The sequence below is a fragment of the Capra hircus genome, chromosome 29 (genome assembly GCF_001704415.2).
Source record: "Capra hircus breed San Clemente chromosome 29, ASM170441v1, whole genome shotgun sequence".
NCBI classification, from domain to species: domain Eukaryota; kingdom Metazoa; phylum Chordata; class Mammalia; order Artiodactyla; family Bovidae; genus Capra; species Capra hircus.
In genome coordinates this window covers 46,923,953-46,943,585 of record NC_030836.1, presented here as the reverse complement: position 1 = coordinate 46,943,585, position 19,633 = coordinate 46,923,953, and the positions used below count along the sequence as shown (strand labels likewise).

Sequence of the window (19,633 nt, the reverse complement as noted above, 5' to 3'; positions counted from 1 at the left end):
GGCGTTGCCAGCGGGTCAGACATGGTGGCTGCCGAGAGACCAGTCCCCAGGGAGGCCCCAGAGCTCGTACCTGACAGGTCACAGCTCTCGATGCGCTTCAGGTCGGCGTCCACCCAGAAGAGCTTGCCCAGCGTGTTGTCCACCACGAGGGCCACGGGGCGGATGAGGCCCGTGGTGAAGAGGACCTCGCGCTCCGTGCCATCCAGGGCGGCGCGCTCGATCTTGGCGGCGCGGTCTTGCATGTTGGTGAAGTACAGGTACCTGCAGAGGGCGGCAGTGAGGACCTGCTGTGTCCTGCCCGTCCTCGGCCAAGCCCCAGAGAGACCAGCCCCGACCCTGCGGACATCCAGCAGGCGAGCAGCCGCATGACCCCGCTCCTGGAGGTGAGAGGTCACACCCTGGAGGGGCTGGAGAATGTCCCCCAAGACCTCACGGCTGCCTGGAACCTCGGAATGTGACCTTACTGGGAAACAAGGTGTTTGCAGATATAATCAAGGGTCAAGATGAGGCTACCCTCGGGACTTCCCTGGCGGTCCCAGGTGGTTAAGGCTCTGAGCTCCCACTGCAGCAAGGGGCACAGGTCCAATTCCTGGTCAGGAAACTAAGATCCCGCATGCTGTGCAAGGGCCCTCAGCCAGTGAGAGTGGCCTTAAGAGAGAGAGAAGAGGCCACGGGACACAAAGAGGAGTCCATGTGATGACGTGGACAGAGCGGAGGGACGCGGTCACAAGCCTGGGAGCACCCAGGGCCCCCGAAGCTGTGAGGCAGGAAGTAGCCTCCCCTACAGACTCCAGCGGGAGCACGGCCTCGCTGCCCTTGACTCTGGCCCCTGGAACTGCAGGAGAACAGGCCTCCGTGTTTGAAGCACCCGGTTTGCGGTCACTTGTGGCAGCCCCTCCTCTGGTTCCTGAAAAACCACCAGCACTGACTGAGCCCCCGGGTGCTGCATGGCTGGTACGCCCCGCTCTCTTCACCAGGAAACTGAGTCCCTGGGAGGTCACGTCACACAGGCCGTAAGTGATGGAATTGGGATTTGAACTCGGGTCTGCACGACAGCCCCTGGGTAGAAGCTCCAGCACACAGTGCCTGGACAGGTCTGACTCTGGCTCCGAAAGGCCAGCCCTGTGGGTTATCTGGGGTGACCACCACGCTCCTGCCTCCCACCTCCAAACGCTCCTAACCTCATGTCATGGGGCTTTGGGTGCCCCCCTGCCCTGGTCCTTGCCTCCAGGACCCTCCACATCTTTCCGCATGTCTCAGCCTACCAGAGAACCTGAGGGCTGACAGAGCGTCAGGGAGCTTCACGGAAGGAAGAAGCTCCCAGTCAGGTAGTGACCTCCCCATAGTGGGACCTATGCAAGTGAATTACCTGCACCACCTGGGATGCGATGGAAGGGATGGCTGTACAGGGCTCAAATTCGATGGGATGGTCTGACACCTATGAACTAGAGCTCACATCCTGCCTGTTTCTCGACAAAGCCCCCACCCCTGCACAGGCTTTCAGTCCAGGCCGTCCCTGGGGGTCTCCGCCTCCTCCCCACGACTGGGAATGAGCTGGTGTTTCCTCACCCCGCCGACCGCTGGCGAGGGACCCTGGGGAGCTCCTGATGGATGGGCGTGTAGGGGGTGGAAGATCCCTCCTGGCCCGAGAGGCCAGCATGCATGGGAAGGGTGCCCGGCACACCCCTGCAGGGACAGCACCCCAGCCCGCGGCGCCCCCGCACCCGCGCTCGGCGTTGACGACGATGGCCCGCGGCTTGTCGCGGTCCCCCCGCAGCACCACGCCCATGGCGTCCCCGTTGAGCCGGTGGACGTTGATGGTGTTGGTGGCCTCGCACGTCCAGAACAGTGTCCGGCTGTAGATGTCGATGCTGAGGTCGTGCGGCTGCCTGTCCGGGTTCTGGCTTTGGCCCGGAGAGGTCAGAACGAAGGGCTGTAAGACAGTAAAGAAAAGAGCATCCGCTGGAGATGAGGCGGGGAGGGCGGAGGCCTCCGCCCCAGTCCACAGCAAGCATCAAAATCTCAACCCTGTTTGGAACCTTTCCTTTCCAACCAGCTCTTGTCCACACATCCACCTAAGAGTGAAGGGGCTCCCCCGCAGCCTCGAGGGGAGTTCTCACCATGAGCTCTGGGCCAGGCCCAGCCACTGGTGACAGCGCAGGACCCAGATGGTAGCCATCCCACCCCCACTGGCCGGCCCGGGCCTGCTTGCAGAGAGGGGGACTGCCAGGTGGCCAAGTGGTCAGCCAGGATTGCAGGCCCCCGGCTCAAGGCATCTCCTCCCTTCTTGTTTCCTTAGACCCAGGCTTTTGGACTAAGACTCTCAAGTCTTGCTGTCTTTTAAAGTACTCAAGGATTGATGCTGAGGCTGAAGCTCCAATACTCTGGCCAAATGATGTGACATGTTGACTCACTGAAAAAGACCCTGATGCTGGGAAAGATCGAAGGCAAAAGGAGAAGGGGGCGGCAAAGGATGAGATGGTTGGATGACATCACCGACTCAATGGACATGAGTTTGAGCAAATTCTGGGAGGTGGTGAAGGACAGGGAAACCTGGTGTGCTGCAGTCCATGGGGTTGCAAAGAGTCGGACACAACTGAGCGACTGAACAACAACAAAAATTTAGGCTGCCGGGATAATGGGTGTCCAGCCTGGAGGTCCCCCTCTCCGTCTCTTCCCTGAGGGCCAGAGCTGGGGGTGGGGCTCAAGGGCAGGTGAGGGTACAGGGCCGACCTGCAGTGTATCCTGGAAGCCCAGGGGCAGTGCGGGCCCCTCTCGGAGGCTGTTATCCCTCTGGGTCTCCACCCCGAGCCTCTCCTGGGAACTCTGCCCAACTTCATGCCATTCACTGCATCTCAGGGATGAGCCTGGCTCTCAGAGTCACCGACAGAGAATCCCTTCAAGGGGGGACCTCATTTCATGAACTGATGCTGGAGGAGGAGCGCCCCTCATCTCCCTTCCAGGCCAGAGCCCGACCCCCTGGTGGATGTGGTCCCCCTGGGTGCTCGGGTGACTTGACCTGGTGCAAAGGGGCTTCCCAAGCTCCTGGGCTGCTGCCACCAATGGTCTGGATGAAAAGCCCCTTCTCCTGAGAAGGCCATCCTCTTCTAATGATGCTCTGACCACAGTTCATCGCAGACCCTCTTTATCTGCCTCTTTTCAGGCGTTAATAAAACAACAAGTCACCAGGGTGGGGAGAGGCTGCTTGCAGGCAACAGGAAGCCCCCTTCCCCAGGCCCAGCCTCTAGGACCCAGCTGGAGAGGAACCCCCCCACCCTCCCAGCCCTCCACACCCGGCAGCCTCTGGTTCGGCCCTGCTGGACAGCTAGAAGTGCGCCACTTGCATTTCTGCAGGTGACAACATCCACATCCTGGGAAGCAAGCATCAACTCCAAACAGCGCCTTCCTCTCTCAGGAGCCACGGAGCTCTGTGGCCAAAGACCACAAATGAGTGTAGCTGACGGCCTGGGAGTAAAGCAAGATTCCAGCCAGCCCTGGCCAGAGTCAGGCTCCCCGTGAAGGGTGGGTATGTGGGGGCCGGGCACACACTCATCGGAACAACCAGGGGAGAAAAGGGCATGGTGTAATAACACAGCGCCCACGTCCCTCCCCGGGCAGACAGGAACGAGGAGACCAACCTTACAGGGCCGGCCGGTTTCATAAAGCCCGAACTCCGGCTTTAACGTAAGGAACAGCACAGTGCCAGCGCCAAAGGTCTTAACAGAAGCCAACTCAATGTCGCCATCAACAGCCCGCCCCCTCACAGTACAGGGTGGCCCGTAACCAAGTGGCCCCAAAGCGGATGCAGCCCGTGTCCACTGGTGGGTGGACGGATAAGCAAAGCGTGTTCTGTACACGCAGGGCGATATTATTCAGGCTTAAAGAGGAAGAAAATTCCAATACCTGCCACGATGAACCTCAAGGTCACTGTAATCAGTGAAATCAGCCAGTCACAAAAGGACAGACATCGATCGCGCGGTTCTAACTATATGCAGGACCTAAGGGCTGTCAGATTCAGAGAGACAGAAACCAGGATGGTGGGTGCCGGGGACGGGGGAGGACGAGGGGGGTGGAGAGTTAGTGTTAACAGGGACAGACTGTCGTCAGAGACAGGCAGTGGTGACGGCTGTTCAACAGTGTGAATGTACTTAATGTCACAGAGCTGTACACTTAAAAATGGCTAAAATAGTACGTTTTACGCAATGTATGTCTACCACAACGAAAGCATAAAATATTAACTAGAAAAACAAAAGCCAAGTAGATAATAACGAGCTTCCCCGGCGGCACTTGTGGTAAAAGAATCCACCCGTTAGTGTAGGAGACGCAAGAGACGCAGGTTCAATCCTTGGGTCACCCACTGCAGTATTCTTGCCTAGAGGATTCAATGGACACAGGAGCCTGGTGGGCTACAGTCCATGGGGCCGCAAAGAGTCAGACGCACCTGGGCACGCAACTAGCAATGAACAACACCGTCCTTGGGGTGGGGGTGGTGCTCCAGATAATCAAAGCCACAGGAAAACGGAGTTCAGTAGGGAGGGAAATGAATGTTCTCTAGATTAAGTGCTCTTAAAAGGGTCTTATTCTTCAAAGTCCTCCCCCACTTTTGCAGACACCATAAAGAATGCAAAAGAACGCCTCTCCCTGGGACTTGCAGGCAATTTTCACCCAGCAACTTTCTCAGCAGGGAAGCCACAGTCCATCAATTAACACTTCATGTTCTCCAAAGGACTCAAACTCACTGTCACCTGAGCCGGAGAGAGATGAAAGAAATCCATTCCCACCGTCTTCCCCAGGCTCTGCTCCCATCTGGGGATAGCTGGAGCTTCTACCATGCACCAAGGACACACACAGTCAAAGGATGGTTAACCTGACATTGTTGCTGGATGACATATTTCGTGCTGCCCAGCTGTACAGGCAGCCCTGGTACCCAGTTTGAGGCAGGGAACAGAAACACTTAACATTACAGACAGGAAGATCTTCTGAAAATCCCTCCTGACACAAAACAGCCTTGCTATCATGATAGTGCCAAGACTTCCCCATGATGACATAAGCTATTCCAGTGACTACTTCATCGAGAAAGAGACGGCTGGGTTCTCTTTTGTGAAAGGAGCCTTTTGAAACTGGCATGGCCAGGCAGGCGTGTCCTACTGGGGTTCCGGCCACAGTTCCCTGTCACACGGCTGGATACGCCGGATGAGCCCGGAGGCGGCAGCAACAACGTCCTTCCTGGCCTGGGTCACAAACACTAGGAAAGCAGTCAGCTCTGCTAGACTCAGGTTTGGAAAACGCACCTCCGCTCCCACACTGTGATATATCAGGGACAACTTCAGCACAGCGTGGTTTTCAAGTTTGCACAACTCCACCCAGGAGAAACACTAGTAAGGGCAGAGCACGCACCTGGCAGCGTGCTAAGCAGGGGTGAGTGAATACACACCTCCAGCACCCCTCAGACCCCAAGCACCAGGAGCCAAACCATCCATGCGGGGGTTTCAACGCTGCGTCCCATCTCAGGCCACCCTCCTTCCACAGTTCCACCAAAACCCACTAGCCGCAGCCCTCCGGCTCCCGTCTCCTCAGCCAGCTTCAGGTCTCTGAAAGGTCAAGGGCCGTATCTGCTGTAGCATTTACGTACTGAACCATTTAAGGGGCAGGGCGGGGCCCCTGCATCGCCAGGTTCCTCTCTTTTGCTTAGTTTGTCGTTGATGGAGTTTTGAGAGCTGTGTTCCTGTCCCCCACCCTGCCCCATCAACCCTGGGGTCTGTTCTGCACCATTTTACGCCGTGCGGTGATTTTCAGAAACACACATACTGCTTCATAGCAGAAATGACTGTATACAACTCCTCTGAAATAAAAAATAAACCTAGAATAACCAATACCAACTGTCCTTGTACAAAACCACTGTGGAAAGGGGAAAAAAAAAAAAGACCCCATGGGGTTTGACATCCACCAGCACTCTGTAAACAACTGCAAAATCCAGTTTCTACATAGAGTCATCATCTCAGGGTTTCACACGACTCAGCCTGCCACCCAAGGACATAACTGGGGCCCAGATCATCACCTACCGCCCTCTGTGCTCCCTGGCACCCCCTCTGCTAAGAAAAGGGGGTGGTGGTGGCCTGGAAGCAGCCAGGGCCAGCTCCTTGTGGAAGCGCACCCCGCCGGCCGCCCCTCCACACTCCAGCACTCCCAACAGGCACACTTGCCTGGGTCCCGTCGTCCTTGGCTCGTTTGATGTTCTGGCGCCCGTCCACCCAGTAGATGAATTTGTCCAGCGGGTCGTAGTCGATGGCCTTGACGTTGCGCAGGCCGTGCAGCGGCAGGATGAGATCCGGGCTGTGCTGGTCGTCAGGAATCATCCGACTGATGGCACACTTCTGGCTGAACAGCAGGAAGGTGGTGGGCGCTGGAGGGGGGCAGACAGAGGGGCCGCCGGTCAGTGTCAGAGCCAAAGAGAGAGGGGCTGGGGAGGATGGCGTAGCATGCTATGATAAAAAGTAGGTCCGTGTGTGTACCTATGAGATGGACGTGGAAAACGGCTGGGAAGTCACAGTCGATTCTTGGTGGGGGCGGGGGAACTATGAGGAATTTGACTCTCCGTGTTACACGTGTCTCTGTCGTTTCAGTATTTTATTATAAGTGTATCTGTTATTTTAAAACTAGATATCCATTTCTTTTTGAAAAACATTTACTTGGCTGTGCCAGGTTTTCGTTGCAGCACACCGGACCTTCGTTGAGGCGTGTGGGACCTTCAGTTCCAGCATGCACACTCTTAGTTGATGCATGTGGGACTAGTGCCCTGATCAGGGGTCTAACCTAGGCCCTAAGCATCAGGAAAGCAGAGTCTTAGCCACTGGACCACCAGGGAAGCCCCTCATTAAAAAAAAAAAAAAAAAAACACTTTTTTTTTGATGTTGACCATTTTTAAAGACTTTATTAAATTTGTTACAATACTGCTTCTGTTTCATGTTTGGTTTTCTTGGCCGAGAGGCACTTGGGATCCTACCTCCCCAACCAATTCACACCCCCTGCACCAGAAGGCAAAGTCTTGGCCATTGGACTGCCAGGGAAGGCCTCCATTTCTTTTTAGATTATCAAGACTTAAGTCGGAAGGAGGGAAAGGCAGTGAGCCTCAGACTGTCAAGTGTGTGAAATGCTCTGGTGACTGTGGGAATCTTCAGGAGCTTCTATGAGCTCCAGGGAACGGCCGAAAACCGTGTCAACAGTGAGACCAGGAGGGGGCGCTCCTCGGGGCTGTCAGGACCCAGAACGTGCACAGGCCACTGTTAGAGCTACGGCTGCGCCACGTGAATCCAATCATGGCCCTGGGTCTGCAGCCGTGGGAGCCAATCATGGCCCTGGGTCTGCAGCCGTGGGAGCCAATCATGGCCCTGGGTCTGCAGCCGTGCGAGCCGGCACCCAGCTCACATCCCCTCTGGAGGGTGGATGACCTGCACCTCCATTTGACTCTTCGAGGTTATGGCCCCCCCAGAAATTGGACAACAGGACCAAAGGGAGCCCAGGAGTGAGAAGTCCCAGCTGCGGCCCCCGGCCCATCACGTACCCGCCGAGGACTGCCACCAAGCCTCCGCCCTTCGAGGCTGTGGGTCCCTCATCCACACTTTTGGACCGTGGACGCCCAGCCCTCCCAACGCCCAGGGCAGTGAGAAGCTCACACAAGGCCCCGGGTGACAAAGAGCTTTGTAAACTGTCTACAGCTGCTCAGAGGCCGAGTTCTAACCAGCGCTCTGGTGATGTCACAGGAGAAAAGCCTGCCAACAGGACACGTCTGTTCTCCCTGTGGGCTGTGGGGAAGTCATGCTCCAGCTCTCTGAACCTTCTCTGAACCTCGCTTTTCTGAGTACCGGAATGAAAGAAAAAAGGCTGGCTTCGTTTAGAGAGTCAGTGTGAGGATCACACAAGTGGACGTGAGGCTGGCAGTAAGGGGTCAGGACGGGGACTCTGGAGCCAGCCTGCCTGGATTCAGACCTGGTTCCAAGTCTCACTGCTGTGTGGCCTTGGGTGGGTAACTACGTGTCTCTGTGCTCAGGGTCCTTGTCTGTGAAATGGGGACAGTGATGTTGCCTATCCCATAGACTGGAGGATTGCTGCTGCTGCCGCTAAAGCCACATCAGTCATGTCCAACTCTGTGCGACCCCATGGACAGAAGCCCACCAGGCTCCTCTGTGAATACTGGAGTGGGTTGCCATTTCCTTCTCCAAGACTGGAGGATTAAGTGCCATAAAAAGCATTTGGAACAGTGCCCAAATCTATAAGTGACAGAGACTGTTTTTCACAGCCAAAGAGCCTCCCCTGGGACGTGTCAGGTGAGGGCTTGGCCCATCTAATCATGTCTTAATGCAGCAACAGGGCTTCTACCCAGCCTGAGCCTCCAGGTAACATCATGCTTATGTGCAGTGCACAACCTGCCCAACTGCCCACGTGCACCCCAGATAAGACGCTTCTTTCTGCCTTACCTGTCAGAGGCAGGCGGATCTCATGTGGGAGTGAGGGGCAGGGGGAGAGCGAGGCACTTACGGCTGCAGTTGCGGCTGCTGGGGTCCAGGGTGTAATGCGAGGCACAGCTGCAGCGGTGGCCACTGGGGACGGCGAGGCACAGCTGGCCACACTGCCCGTTGTTGTGCACGCAGTCGTTGAGGCCGTCCTGGCGGGAGGAGTGGAACACCAGGATGTCCATCACGAAGTCCAGGTGGCCCTGGATGAGGGTGCGGTTCCGGCCGCTGGTCTTGTCGGCCCGCTCGATGCTGTGCAGGTTCCAATCTGTCCAGTAGATGTAATCGCTGTACTGGGTCAGGCCGAAGGGGTGCGGGAGGTCATCCGCAATCACGACCCGCTCCTGACCTGCGCGGAGACACGGGGGCGCGGCGTCAGCCAGGGCCCTGCACGGGCGCCAACCCACAGCCTGGCCACCTGCGTCAGGCTGGTAAAGTGTGCAAGCACTCTGGGAAACCGGCAGGGCCCACTGAGCCTGGATGTGCACCTACCCTGAGGGCAGGCAACTCCCCTCCCGCTGCACAAGAGAGTGTTCCCCCACACGACGCAGATGAGACTGTGTGCAGCGGCGACTGTGTGTGACAGCCACAGCAGGAAGCAACCCAAACAGCAGGATGGGTCTAACAAACATGGTACAATCTTCAGGCCGTGGAAATGACGCAGCGTAAAACAGAATCTCAGTCATTAGATAGAAAGAAGCCGGATGCTGACGAGCACACGCCGTCCGGCCAGTGATAGAAAGTTCCAGAACGGTACAACTAGAGCATGTAGACAGACATCAGTGCAGCGGTGAGCCCGGATGGGGTAAGACTGACTAAGAGCCTTTCGGGGGCTGGAAACTTCCTCGCTTCGATCTGCACGGCAGCCGCCCAGCCTATGTTGATGCTCCTGTGGATATGCACGTATCAGTATGTAAAAGTTCGGCAGCCTGACCACTTTTTTGGCACTTGACTGTATTTGTATGTCAGAAAATATTTCATTTTATTTTGGCCACATCATGAGGCTTGCAGAACCTCAGTTCCCTGCATGTCAATAAAATCTTTTAAACTAGGTTTAGTCTGCCTAGCCGTCTACCACAGGGATGGGAACCAGGTTCTGGATTCAGCCTGGGTCCCCTTGCTCCTCCACTGATCACATGACCTCGGGCAATCTGTATAAGCTCCTTGACCCTCAGTCTCCCCATCTGCAACGTGAGTATTCTCCAGAGTGCCCTCACGACCTCCCTGGCGGTCCAGCGGTTAAGACTCTGCATTCCCAATGCAGGGGGCCTGGGTTCAATCCCTGGTCAGGGAACTAGACGTCACAAAGTGCAAGTGAAAGCTGCTCAGTCGCGTCTGACTCTTTGCGACCCCATAGACTATGCTGTCCATGGAATTCTCCAGGCCAGAATACTGGAGTGGGTAGCCTTTCCCTTCTCCAGGGGATTGCCCTAAGCCAGGGACTGAACCCAGGTCTCCCACATTTTGGGTAGATTCTTTACTGTCTGAGCCACCAGGGAAGCCCATGAATACTGGAGTGGGTAGCCTTTCCCTTCTCCAGAGGATCTTCTCGACCCAGGAATCGAACCAGGTCTCCCAAATTGCAGGCAGATTCTTTACCAGTGAGCTACCAGGGAGGCCGCAACTAAAGATCCCTCATGCTTCAACAAAGAGCCAGTGCAGTCTAAGGAACTGAAAAACGAAAAGAGTGTCCTCATGGGTATCCGTGATACTTAAATGTAATAAATTATGATAAAAAAAAAATCAGTGAGGTCTGTGATTATCATTGTGATAAATATTCAGTGAGATCATGTAGAATGCATGTAGAATGGTCAAAATGCCAGTACAAAATAAGTGCTTGGTGAAAGTCACGTGCAGTGCAGGAGACCCGGGTTCAGTCCCTGGGTCGGGAAGGTCTCGTGGAGAAGAGAGCCGCTGTCCAGTCCGGTATTCCTTGTATTTGTTTACCTGGTTTTGGCTGTGCTGGGCCTTCGCTGCTGCCCGGGCTTTTCTCTAGCTGTTTTCTCAGCTTTTCTCTCGCTTCCCGGGCATCTCTAGCAGGGGCAGTGCTCTCGCTGCAGTGAGTTTCTCACTGCGGCGGCTTCTCTTGCTGCCGAGCACAGGCTCGAGGGTTCAGCAGTCGCGGCCCGTGGGCTTTAGAGCACAGGCTCAATGGTTGTGGTTCATGGGCTTAGTTTTTCCGAGGCATGTGGGATCTTCCCAGACCAGGGTTGGAACCCGTGTCTCCTGCGTTGGCAGGCAGATTCTTTACCATGGAGCCGCCTGGGAAGCCCCCCACTCCAGTATCCTCGCCTGGAGAATTCCATGGACAGAGGAACCAGGTGGGACTCATTGGAAAAGACCCTGACGCTGGGAAAGACTGAAGGCCAAAGGAGAAGGGGGTGGCAGAGGCTGAGATAGATAGCAACACCTACTCAATGGACATGAATATGAACAAACCCTGGGAGACAGAAGGAAGGGAAGCCTGGAGTGCTGCAATCCATTGGGTCACAAAGATTCAGACATGACTCAGCAACTGAACAAGAAGAAGTTATGAGCAGAATAACACTCTAATCCCTGTTCTCCAGGGCTTCCCTCATAGATGAGTTGGTAAAGAATCTGCCTGCAATGCAGGAGACCCCGGTTCGATTCCTAGGTAGGAAAGATCCTCTGGAGAAGGGATAGGCTACCCACTCCAGTATTCTTGGGCTTCCCAGGTGGCTCAGCTGGCAAAGAATCCTCCTGCAATGTGGGAGACCTAGGTTCGATCCCTGGCTTGGGAAGATCCCCTGGAGAAGGGAAAGGCTACCCACTCCAGTATTCTGGCCTGGAGAATTCCATGGGCTGTACAGTCCATGGGGTCACAAAGAGTTGGACACGACTGAGCGACTTTCACTCACTCACTCCCTCTTCTCCAAAGAGGTCCACATTCTAATCTCCAGGATTTGTGAACATCATGCCTTACATGGCCGGGGGCTTTGCAGGTGTGACTAAATTAAAGATTCTGAACTGCAGAGATGATCCTGGATTATCCCAGGACACCCGGTGTAAACACAAGGGTAGAGAGAACAGGACAGTGAGAGGGGCTGGTCGCTACAGCTGGCTTTGAAGTTGGAGGAAGGGGCCACGAGGCAAGGAGGCAGGCAGCCTCCAGAAGATGGAAAAGGCACTGGGCCCAGGCAGCAGCCCCCGGAAGGGAGGGGGCCAGGCTCACACCTTGCTTGTAGCCCACTGACCCCATCTGGGGATACGGCTGCTCAGGCTAACGCCAGCAGCAGAGGACTTGTCAAATGAACCAGGGTCTGACCACTGGGCAGCCACGTGCGGAACACACACACCTGTGGGCAGCTGCCAGGGCTACAGCGGCAACAGGCAGGCTCAGGGCCGACTGGGACGGCGCATGGTGGAAAGGGCACAGAGTGGGGCTGAGCCCCACAGGAGGGAGAGAGCACGTGCGGGGCCTGGGGACACTCGACCTCGACCCCGGTGTGGGGTCCTAAGTCTTCCCCCGGCAAAGTGTGTGTTGTGCGAACACCTCACATAAGCTCTGTGTGCATGCCGAGTCACTCCGTCGTGTCCACCTCTTTGTGACCCCCATGGACTATAGCCTGCCAGGCTACTCTGTCCATGGGAATTTTTCCAGGCAAGAATACTGGAGCAGGTTGCCATTTCCTCCTCCAGGAGATCTTCCCAACCCAGGGATCAAACCTGCATCTCCTACATTGCAGGCGGATTCTTTACTGCTGAGTCACTGCAGAACCCATATACACATATGCTCTATTTTATGGTAAAAATGATGCCAATGATGGGAATCTTCCTGGTGGTCCAGGGGCTAAGACTCTGCGTTCCCAATGCAGGGGACTGGGGTTCAATCCCTGATCCAGGAACTAGATCCCACATGCCACAGCTAAGTTTGCGTGCTGCAACCAAAGATCGAAGGAAGATCCTCCGTGCCACAGCTAAGACCCCATACAGCCAAATAAATAGTTTTTAAAACAATGAAGCCCATGAAAACAAATCAGAGACGTGTGGACATGCTCCTCCTATGTGGGAGCAGGAGGAAGCGGAACGGAAATCATCTATGGCACGATTTGAAATAATGTTTTGAAAATGATTTTTTTTTAAAAGGAAAAAAGTAAAAAAAAAAAAAACAAAACCAAAACAAAACCCAGGCTCACAATCCACACTCAGCTCTTACACAGAGGCACTCTTCCCACGGGGGCCTCCCCTGTTGTTAACCAAGCGCTCTGAACACATCTGTGCTTTCAGCGGGAAACCTGCCACGGCAGCAAACAGCCCGGCCGGATGCACCCACTGCCCTCGGCCTGCAGGCTTGGGCGGGTTTCCAGGGCTTTCACTGGCTTTCCTCTGAGTGTGTCATCACTCTGGGGTAATCAGGGAGCTTAATTGTTTCGGGCAACCACAGCTGTGCTGCAACAAGTCTCCCACCTGCCACCAGCCTCTATAACTCCCTGCGGGGCTGGCGTGGTGGCCTCGAAGACGCAGTCAAGCCTCGCTCCGGGCCCCACGAACCAGGACAGTCAGTGTGCAGGGCGAGTGCAGCCCCACTGCAAGCAGAAACCAGGACACAGAGCTTCTGGCCCTGGCGCTGTTCACACAGTACCTGCGACAAGCGGTTCGGCCCACCAAGGCCTCAGTCTCCTCATCTGTAAAGTGGGCCCACAGGTGGCAGCAGCAGCGGTAAGGAAGGCAGCCAAATTCTCTCAATCGCACACAGTAGCTCCACCAACTGGTACCACCCAAGAGAGCCACCCCCCTCCACCACCAAGAAGTCCAGTCGTGCTCTAGGTTCCAATCCTGCCCTCACAGCTAGGTGATATGGAATAAGGTTTGTTTTTTTTTTTCTGGCTTTTTATTTATTTATGTGTTTTCAGTTACGCTGAGTCTTTGTTGCTGCCTGTGGGCATTCTCTAGCTGCCGTGTATGGGGAGCACTCCCTTCTCTTGTTGGGAGCACAGGCTCTAGGGCATGGGCTTCAGGAGTTGTGGTGCAGGAGCTTAGTCACCCAGGGGCTTAGATGTCCCCCAGCACGTGGAATCTTCCCTGACCAGGGACTGAACCTGTGTCCTTGCGTTAACAGGTGGAATCCTAACCACTGGACCACCAGGGAAGCCCTGGGTTTTGTTTTTAATCTCATCCCGGGGTGCTGAGTGGCCCCAGAACGATACCTGGTACCCAGGAGGAATTCAGGGTCAGATGGAGAGGGAGCATGTGGTCCTGGGGGCTGAGCAGTGCTCGGTGACCTTACACAGGTCCTGTGATCTCCCAGGGCCTCAGTTTCCCCATCACTGAAAACCTATGCTCTGTGGTGTCAGGTCAGATTAGAATCCTGGCCTGGGGTTGGTCTGGACCCGGTTGTCAGCACCAGGGCCTCTATGCAACGTCAGCAGCGGCAGAAAGGGACACCTCTGGTGGCAGGGTGGGTCAGGACTTGGGGCCCGTCCACACCTTGCAAGCCCGAGGGCACAATGCCTTGGGGGCTGAGGGTGGCTGACACCCCACCAGGGGCGCCCCCTCCCGGCAGGACCCACCGGCTCTCACCCAGCATGTTGGACGACTCGATCATGTTGGTGTCCAGGTCCGTCCAGTAGAGACGCTGGTCAGCGTAGTCGATGGTGAGGTCGTTGGCCCGGCCCACCTTGTCCACCAGTGTCATGCAGTTGGTCCCATCCATGAAGGCCCGCACGATCCTGGGCTTGCCGCCCCACTCAGTCCAGTAGATGTAGCTGGAAGACACGGGAGCAGGGCGGGTGCCGTCAGCGTGTCCACCCCGAGTCAGGGCAGGAAGCCTGCCTGGCGCCATCTTCTGGGCCGTGCTGAAGGCATCGTATAGGAAGCAGGGACGAGGGGAGACCTGGAGCCCCCCCAGCCCACTGTCCCTCCAGGAGTGGCCATGAACTGGCTCCTGGGGTTGCACAGCAGCCCTCCTGCAAGCTTAGCCCTGATACTCTTGTTCACATGCACAAATGTGGTGGCCATGTGCCAGGACCTCCGGGCGGGGACCCCGTTTCAGGGACAAATGCTAAGTAGGCTGGACAGGAGAATGTGGGCCAATCAGGGCGTACAGTCCCTTTGCTCAAAGAAAGAAGAAAACAAGACCCCCGAGACAAACAGGCTTTGCAGGGCCGGGATTCGAACTTGGCTCCACCTCCACCAAAGGTCCTCTTTCCTGGCTCTTCAGCAGCAGCTCTGGGGAAGACACCTCCATCTCAGACTTGCGCTACCTGGTTCTTTCACTGAAATCTGGGCCTCTCCCTTTGTTTGCAGAAATCTTCCTTCCCTAACAGCACGCAGCAGGCCGGGTTTGGGGTGCTCCCTACACATCACTGATGCTTTACGGGGTGAGCGCTGCAGGCAGAGGAACGCGCTGCCCAGCCCTCTGGCCCCAGGACAGGGCCCCCAGGCTGCTTGACAGATCAAAGCATGTGCCTCGCAAGGGAGGGTTTAATCTGCAGCCAAGCAGCTGCACGAGGCCAGGAGGAGAAGCTCCGGACAGGGGTCTGGACAGGACTTCTTGGCCCACTGACATGACCTTCAGTCACTGAGCTTCTCCGAGCCTCAGTTTCTGCATCAGTGAAATCAGGTACAAAGACACCCTCCCTGGCAAGGCCCCTGAGCGCTCTGACGAGAGGTTCCCCTGAGAGGGCCCAGGCAGTGCCTGGTATGGGGGCCTCCCTTCCTTCCTGCTTCTGCTCTGGGCCTCAGTGTCCTGACTGTGAAATGAACCAGATGACCCCCCAAGAGTCCTGCTGGTCCCAGCCACCTCCAAGCTCACAGCGGTCCTTACTACTCTCAACTGCGGCGCTGACGGGCAGCGGGCAGCCGTGTGCCTCGGGGCATCACTGCACTGGCTGGTGTGGAGAGGTGGTGGGGGCATGGCCGCACAGGCTGGCAAAGCAGCCCTTACCCTTTGGTGGGGTCCAGGGCCAGTGACCGCGGGTTGTCTAGATCCCTCCACACGAGGACCTGCCGGAACTGCCCGTCCAGCCGGGCCACTTCAATCCTATTGGTCCCAGTGTCTGCCCAGTAGAGGTTCTTGCCCATCCAGTCGACAGCCATGCCTTCTGGGTAGTCGAGGCCAAACTCGATCACATGCTCCACGGAGCTCCCGTTCATGAAGGCCCGGCTGATGGTCTGGGAGCGGGGAGGAGGAGAGGCCACCCGTTAGGAACCAGGGTTTCGGCAGACATCTCACCAGGCGATGCTGGAGCGACTGCTAACCATAACCACTATCAGCAACTGACCAGCCACTGATGAGGGGCCAGATCACAACATCTGAGTTTCTATTCTTTTTATTTCTTCTATCTATTCCCCCTCAGCATTTGAGGTTTTAAGGGAACTTTTAAAACACAACCTTTTTAAAAGAAACAATTTGGCTATATATATACATATATATATATGATACATACTTTTTTAAACTATGTAAACATATTATATAATAGCACATAATTATAAAATAATATATCATTATATAAGCTATATTATATATACATGTCTCAGGACCCTTCAGAATAGTTACATCCTAAAAAAGAAATCGTTGGATCTTTCACCCAGTAATCTTCCTCTTGAAATGTTATTCAAAGGAAAGAAAATACAAAAAGACTTTATACACAGAGATATCTGTTACTGTGGTATGGGTTAGAGTTGGGAAAAAAACTGGAAGGCCATTTAAAATAAGGCAATGATTAAGAAATATATGCAGAGTAAAATAATTTACACATTTAAAGAATTATGTTAAAGAGTTTGTAATAGCTTGACAAAATATGTTATAATGTGACAAAAAAAAAACCACAGGATACAGAATTCTATGAAGCATATGACTGATTATGAGAAACACTAACAAAGGGGAAAATCCAAGGAAACACACTAAAATGACGTCAGCGGCTGACTTGAAATGATGGAGGTGTGGATGTTTTATTTTTTTCTTTATACTTTTTCTGTATATTTTTCTCTCTTTCTACAGTGAACCCTATGACTTTTAAAATCAGAAAAAAACCTTATGAACCAGGTAATACCAATGGTAGAATAAAAGGTAGGTGATGACACCGTTGCAGTTGTCCCGTGCTTTAGAACAGGGGTTAGAGGATGTTTTCGGTAAATAGTTCAGGCATCACAGGGTCCATGGATTTGCCACTGACCTAGTGGCTTCCCAGGTGGCGCTAGTGGTAAAGAACCCGCCTGCCAACGCAGGAGACACAAGAGATGCAGGTTCGCCCTTGGGTTGGGAAGATCCCCTGGAGGAGGGCACGGCAACCCACTCCAGTATTCTTGCCTGGAGAATCCCATGGACAGAGCAGCCTGGTGGGCTACAGTCCTGGGGTCATAAAGAGTCAGACACGACTGAAGTGAACCAGCACGCAACCACAGCGGTACAAAGCAGGTGCGGATGGTCCACAGGCAAATGGGCACCACTGTTCCAATAGAACTTTACTGACAAAATGAGGAGGCTGGCCCAAGGACCAGTTTGCCAAACTCTACTTGAGAAGATAAAGGAGACTCCCCTGTATTTATCCAGGATATTTACATTAGCACCCAGAACAAAGAAAGTTTGTGAAGTAAGTGGGCCCTTGTGAGGGAGTGAGTGGAATGAAGCAAAAGACACATGGATACATAATCACTCTAGAAATAGCCACCTGTGTGTCCACCGGATCTGCTCATTGTAATCATTCGTGCTTAGGTATTAACACGGGTTCACTAGTGTTCTACTGGTTTGAATCAAGCCATAATAAATATTTTTTTTAATTTTTGTTTTAATTTTTAAAACTTTATTTTCAGCTGCACCCTGCAGCTTGCGGGATCTTAGTTCCCCAACCCAGGGATAGAAACTGTGCCCCCTGAAGTGGAGGCACAGAGTCCTAGCCACTGGACCACCAAGGAACTCCCTAGAGTTGTTTTAATTTTTGATACTCAGCCATAAAAAAGAATGAAATTTTGCCATCTGTAACAACATGCACAGACTTGGAGGGTACTATGCTTTGTCATAAGTCAGACAGAGAAAAACAAATACTGTGGCGTATCACTTATCCGGGAATCTAAAAATTGTAACAAACTAGTGACTATAACAAAAAAGAAGCAGACTCACAGACACAGTGGATACCAGTGGGGAGAGGGAAGAGGGGGCAACACCAGGGTAGGAGAGTAAAAGGCACCAACTATTAGGTGTAAAATAAGCTACACGGATACACTGGACCACACGGGGCATATAGCCAATAATTTCAGTAGCGATAAATGGAGTATAAGCTCTCAAAACGGTCAATCACTATACCGTGCTCTCGCTACCGACGCTGTACAGCAACTAAACTTCAATTAAAAAAACAAAACAAAACTATTGGGACTCCCTATTGGTCTAGGGGCTAAGACTCCACACTCCCAATGCAGGGGGCCTGGGTTCAACCCCTGGTCGGGGAGCTAGATCCCACGCGCTGAGACCAAAGATCCCGCTTGCACAACGAAGTCCTGGCCCAGCCAGAGAAATAAATCATTAAAAAAATACATTAAGGGATTTCCCAGGGGTCCAGGGGTTAACACTCTGCTCCCAACACAGGGGGATCACGCATCGTGCTCTCTCATGACTGGACAGCTAAGATCATACACGGTATGGCCCCCCAAAAAGAAAAAAGAAAGCCCCCCTATTAAAAAAAGAAAGCCTTCTTTAAGCCTCTGAGGCGATACCATCGCCGGCAGGTATTCACAGGAGAGGTGAACAGCAGGACACCCCACCGCCATACCTTCAGGCTGACGTCGGTCCAGTAGATGTGATTGTTGGACACGTCGAAGTCCAGGGCAGACGCCTCCTTGACGCCCGTGAGCGGGATGGCCACATCGTTGTTGTTGGTGTCCAGGGAGATCCGGTGGATGGCGGCCCGGCTGGTGAACACCAGGAAGGCCTCGGGCACGATGCAGGTCTTCATATCGCTCAGCAGCTCCAGGCCGATGGGGCAGCCGCACTTGGTGGCGCGGGGCGTGAAGAAGCACAGGTGGCTGCAGCCCCCGTTCCTGTCCGCACACGGGTTGGTTCCTGGACGGAAAGACACAGGTTCTAGGCCCCAGTGGCCCTGCAATGGGGGGGCAGTGGCTCCCCGGTTGTATGTGGCTTCATTTCCCCCAGGCACCACTAGGGGACAGCAGGTAGGGTTGGTGGAAACCCAGGTCCCCCTTGGCTCAAGGACAGGACGGAGCAAGGTTCCGGGCCCCAGGCCTCCCTGCACACTTGAACGCCCCCCTCCTCAAGGCCGCCTGGGGACGCCTCGCCCTCTGCTCCCCCTGCCCACTGGGCTGGCCTCCCTGCCTGCTGACCAACCAGACTGCAGCCCAAGTCACCACCCAGATGGTTCCTCCTCTGAGTCCCCTACATTCTCAGCGCCCTTGAAATCTCAGATTCACCCAGCACGGCCCAAGGCGCCTGTTTCTTATTCCAGCAGACGGTAGTCAGCATACATTTTATTTTGGGCCAGCCTGTTAGACTCACTCTGCCGCAGTGCTGTTAAAATTGGCTTTAATTTCATGTTAAATATTTCAGCTAAAAAAAGAAATCCTCTCTGCCATCTTTCTCAGTAAATCCCGACGAGAGAGAGAGAGAGGTGGGAAGGGACCCAATTTCTCAACTTTAAATCACCCCCCATGGAGGCATCGCATTTCTTATCTCTGAGGCTTTATTCTTTGCTTTTCAAACACCCATTCACTGGTGGGCCTCACGCTCTGCCGTAGATAGAGCATGCTTGCCAAGGCGGCTGATAAACCAAGTGTGTTGATTCCATCATCTGGTCTCAGGAGGGCAGGCTGAGACCAAAGGCCTCTCCTGGAGACAGGGGTGCACTGTCCCCGCCCCACCCCTCAAGTGCCCCTCAGGCCGCACCTCCAGGCCCATGCTCAGCTGTCCCTTCTGCCAGGCAGACCCTGCCCCCGAACTGCTCCCCAAATTCCATGCTCAAATCCCCTCCCTTGCATTTTAAAGCCAGGTATCACTTTCACATCTCAGCTCTACTCACCAGCCTGGCAGCAGAGCTCACCCACTGGACCAGAAGCAACTTGAGGCCAAGCCCTGGGGCCTCTCTGGTCAGTCCCCCGTCCCTCCCTCCAGCGAAGGTTAACTGTCTCTGATGAGAAGGTGTAGGACTAGGCAC

General features: G+C 54.5%; 1 protein-coding gene across 2 annotated transcripts in view; it reads right to left on the bottom strand.

Moving 5' to 3' along the window:
• The window catches only part of LRP5 (LDL receptor related protein 5), a 122,486-nt gene that overhangs the window by 20,459 nt on the left and 82,394 nt on the right, over positions 1 to 19,633 (bottom strand). For both annotated transcript variants that reach the window (XM_018043250.1, XM_018043251.1), the window contains exons 9-15: positions 18,239 to 18,528; positions 15,418 to 15,644; positions 14,052 to 14,236; positions 8,536 to 8,859; positions 6,204 to 6,403; positions 1,725 to 1,933; positions 71 to 261 (exon numbers count right to left, since the gene is read on the bottom strand). In XM_018043250.1, the coding sequence (XP_017898739.1) occupies positions 71 to 261; positions 1,725 to 1,933; positions 6,204 to 6,403; positions 8,536 to 8,859; positions 14,052 to 14,236; positions 15,418 to 15,644; positions 18,239 to 18,528 (1,626 nt within the window). The remainder of the gene's footprint in view (positions 1 to 70; positions 262 to 1,724; positions 1,934 to 6,203; positions 6,404 to 8,535; positions 8,860 to 14,051; positions 14,237 to 15,417; positions 15,645 to 18,238; positions 18,529 to 19,633) is intronic.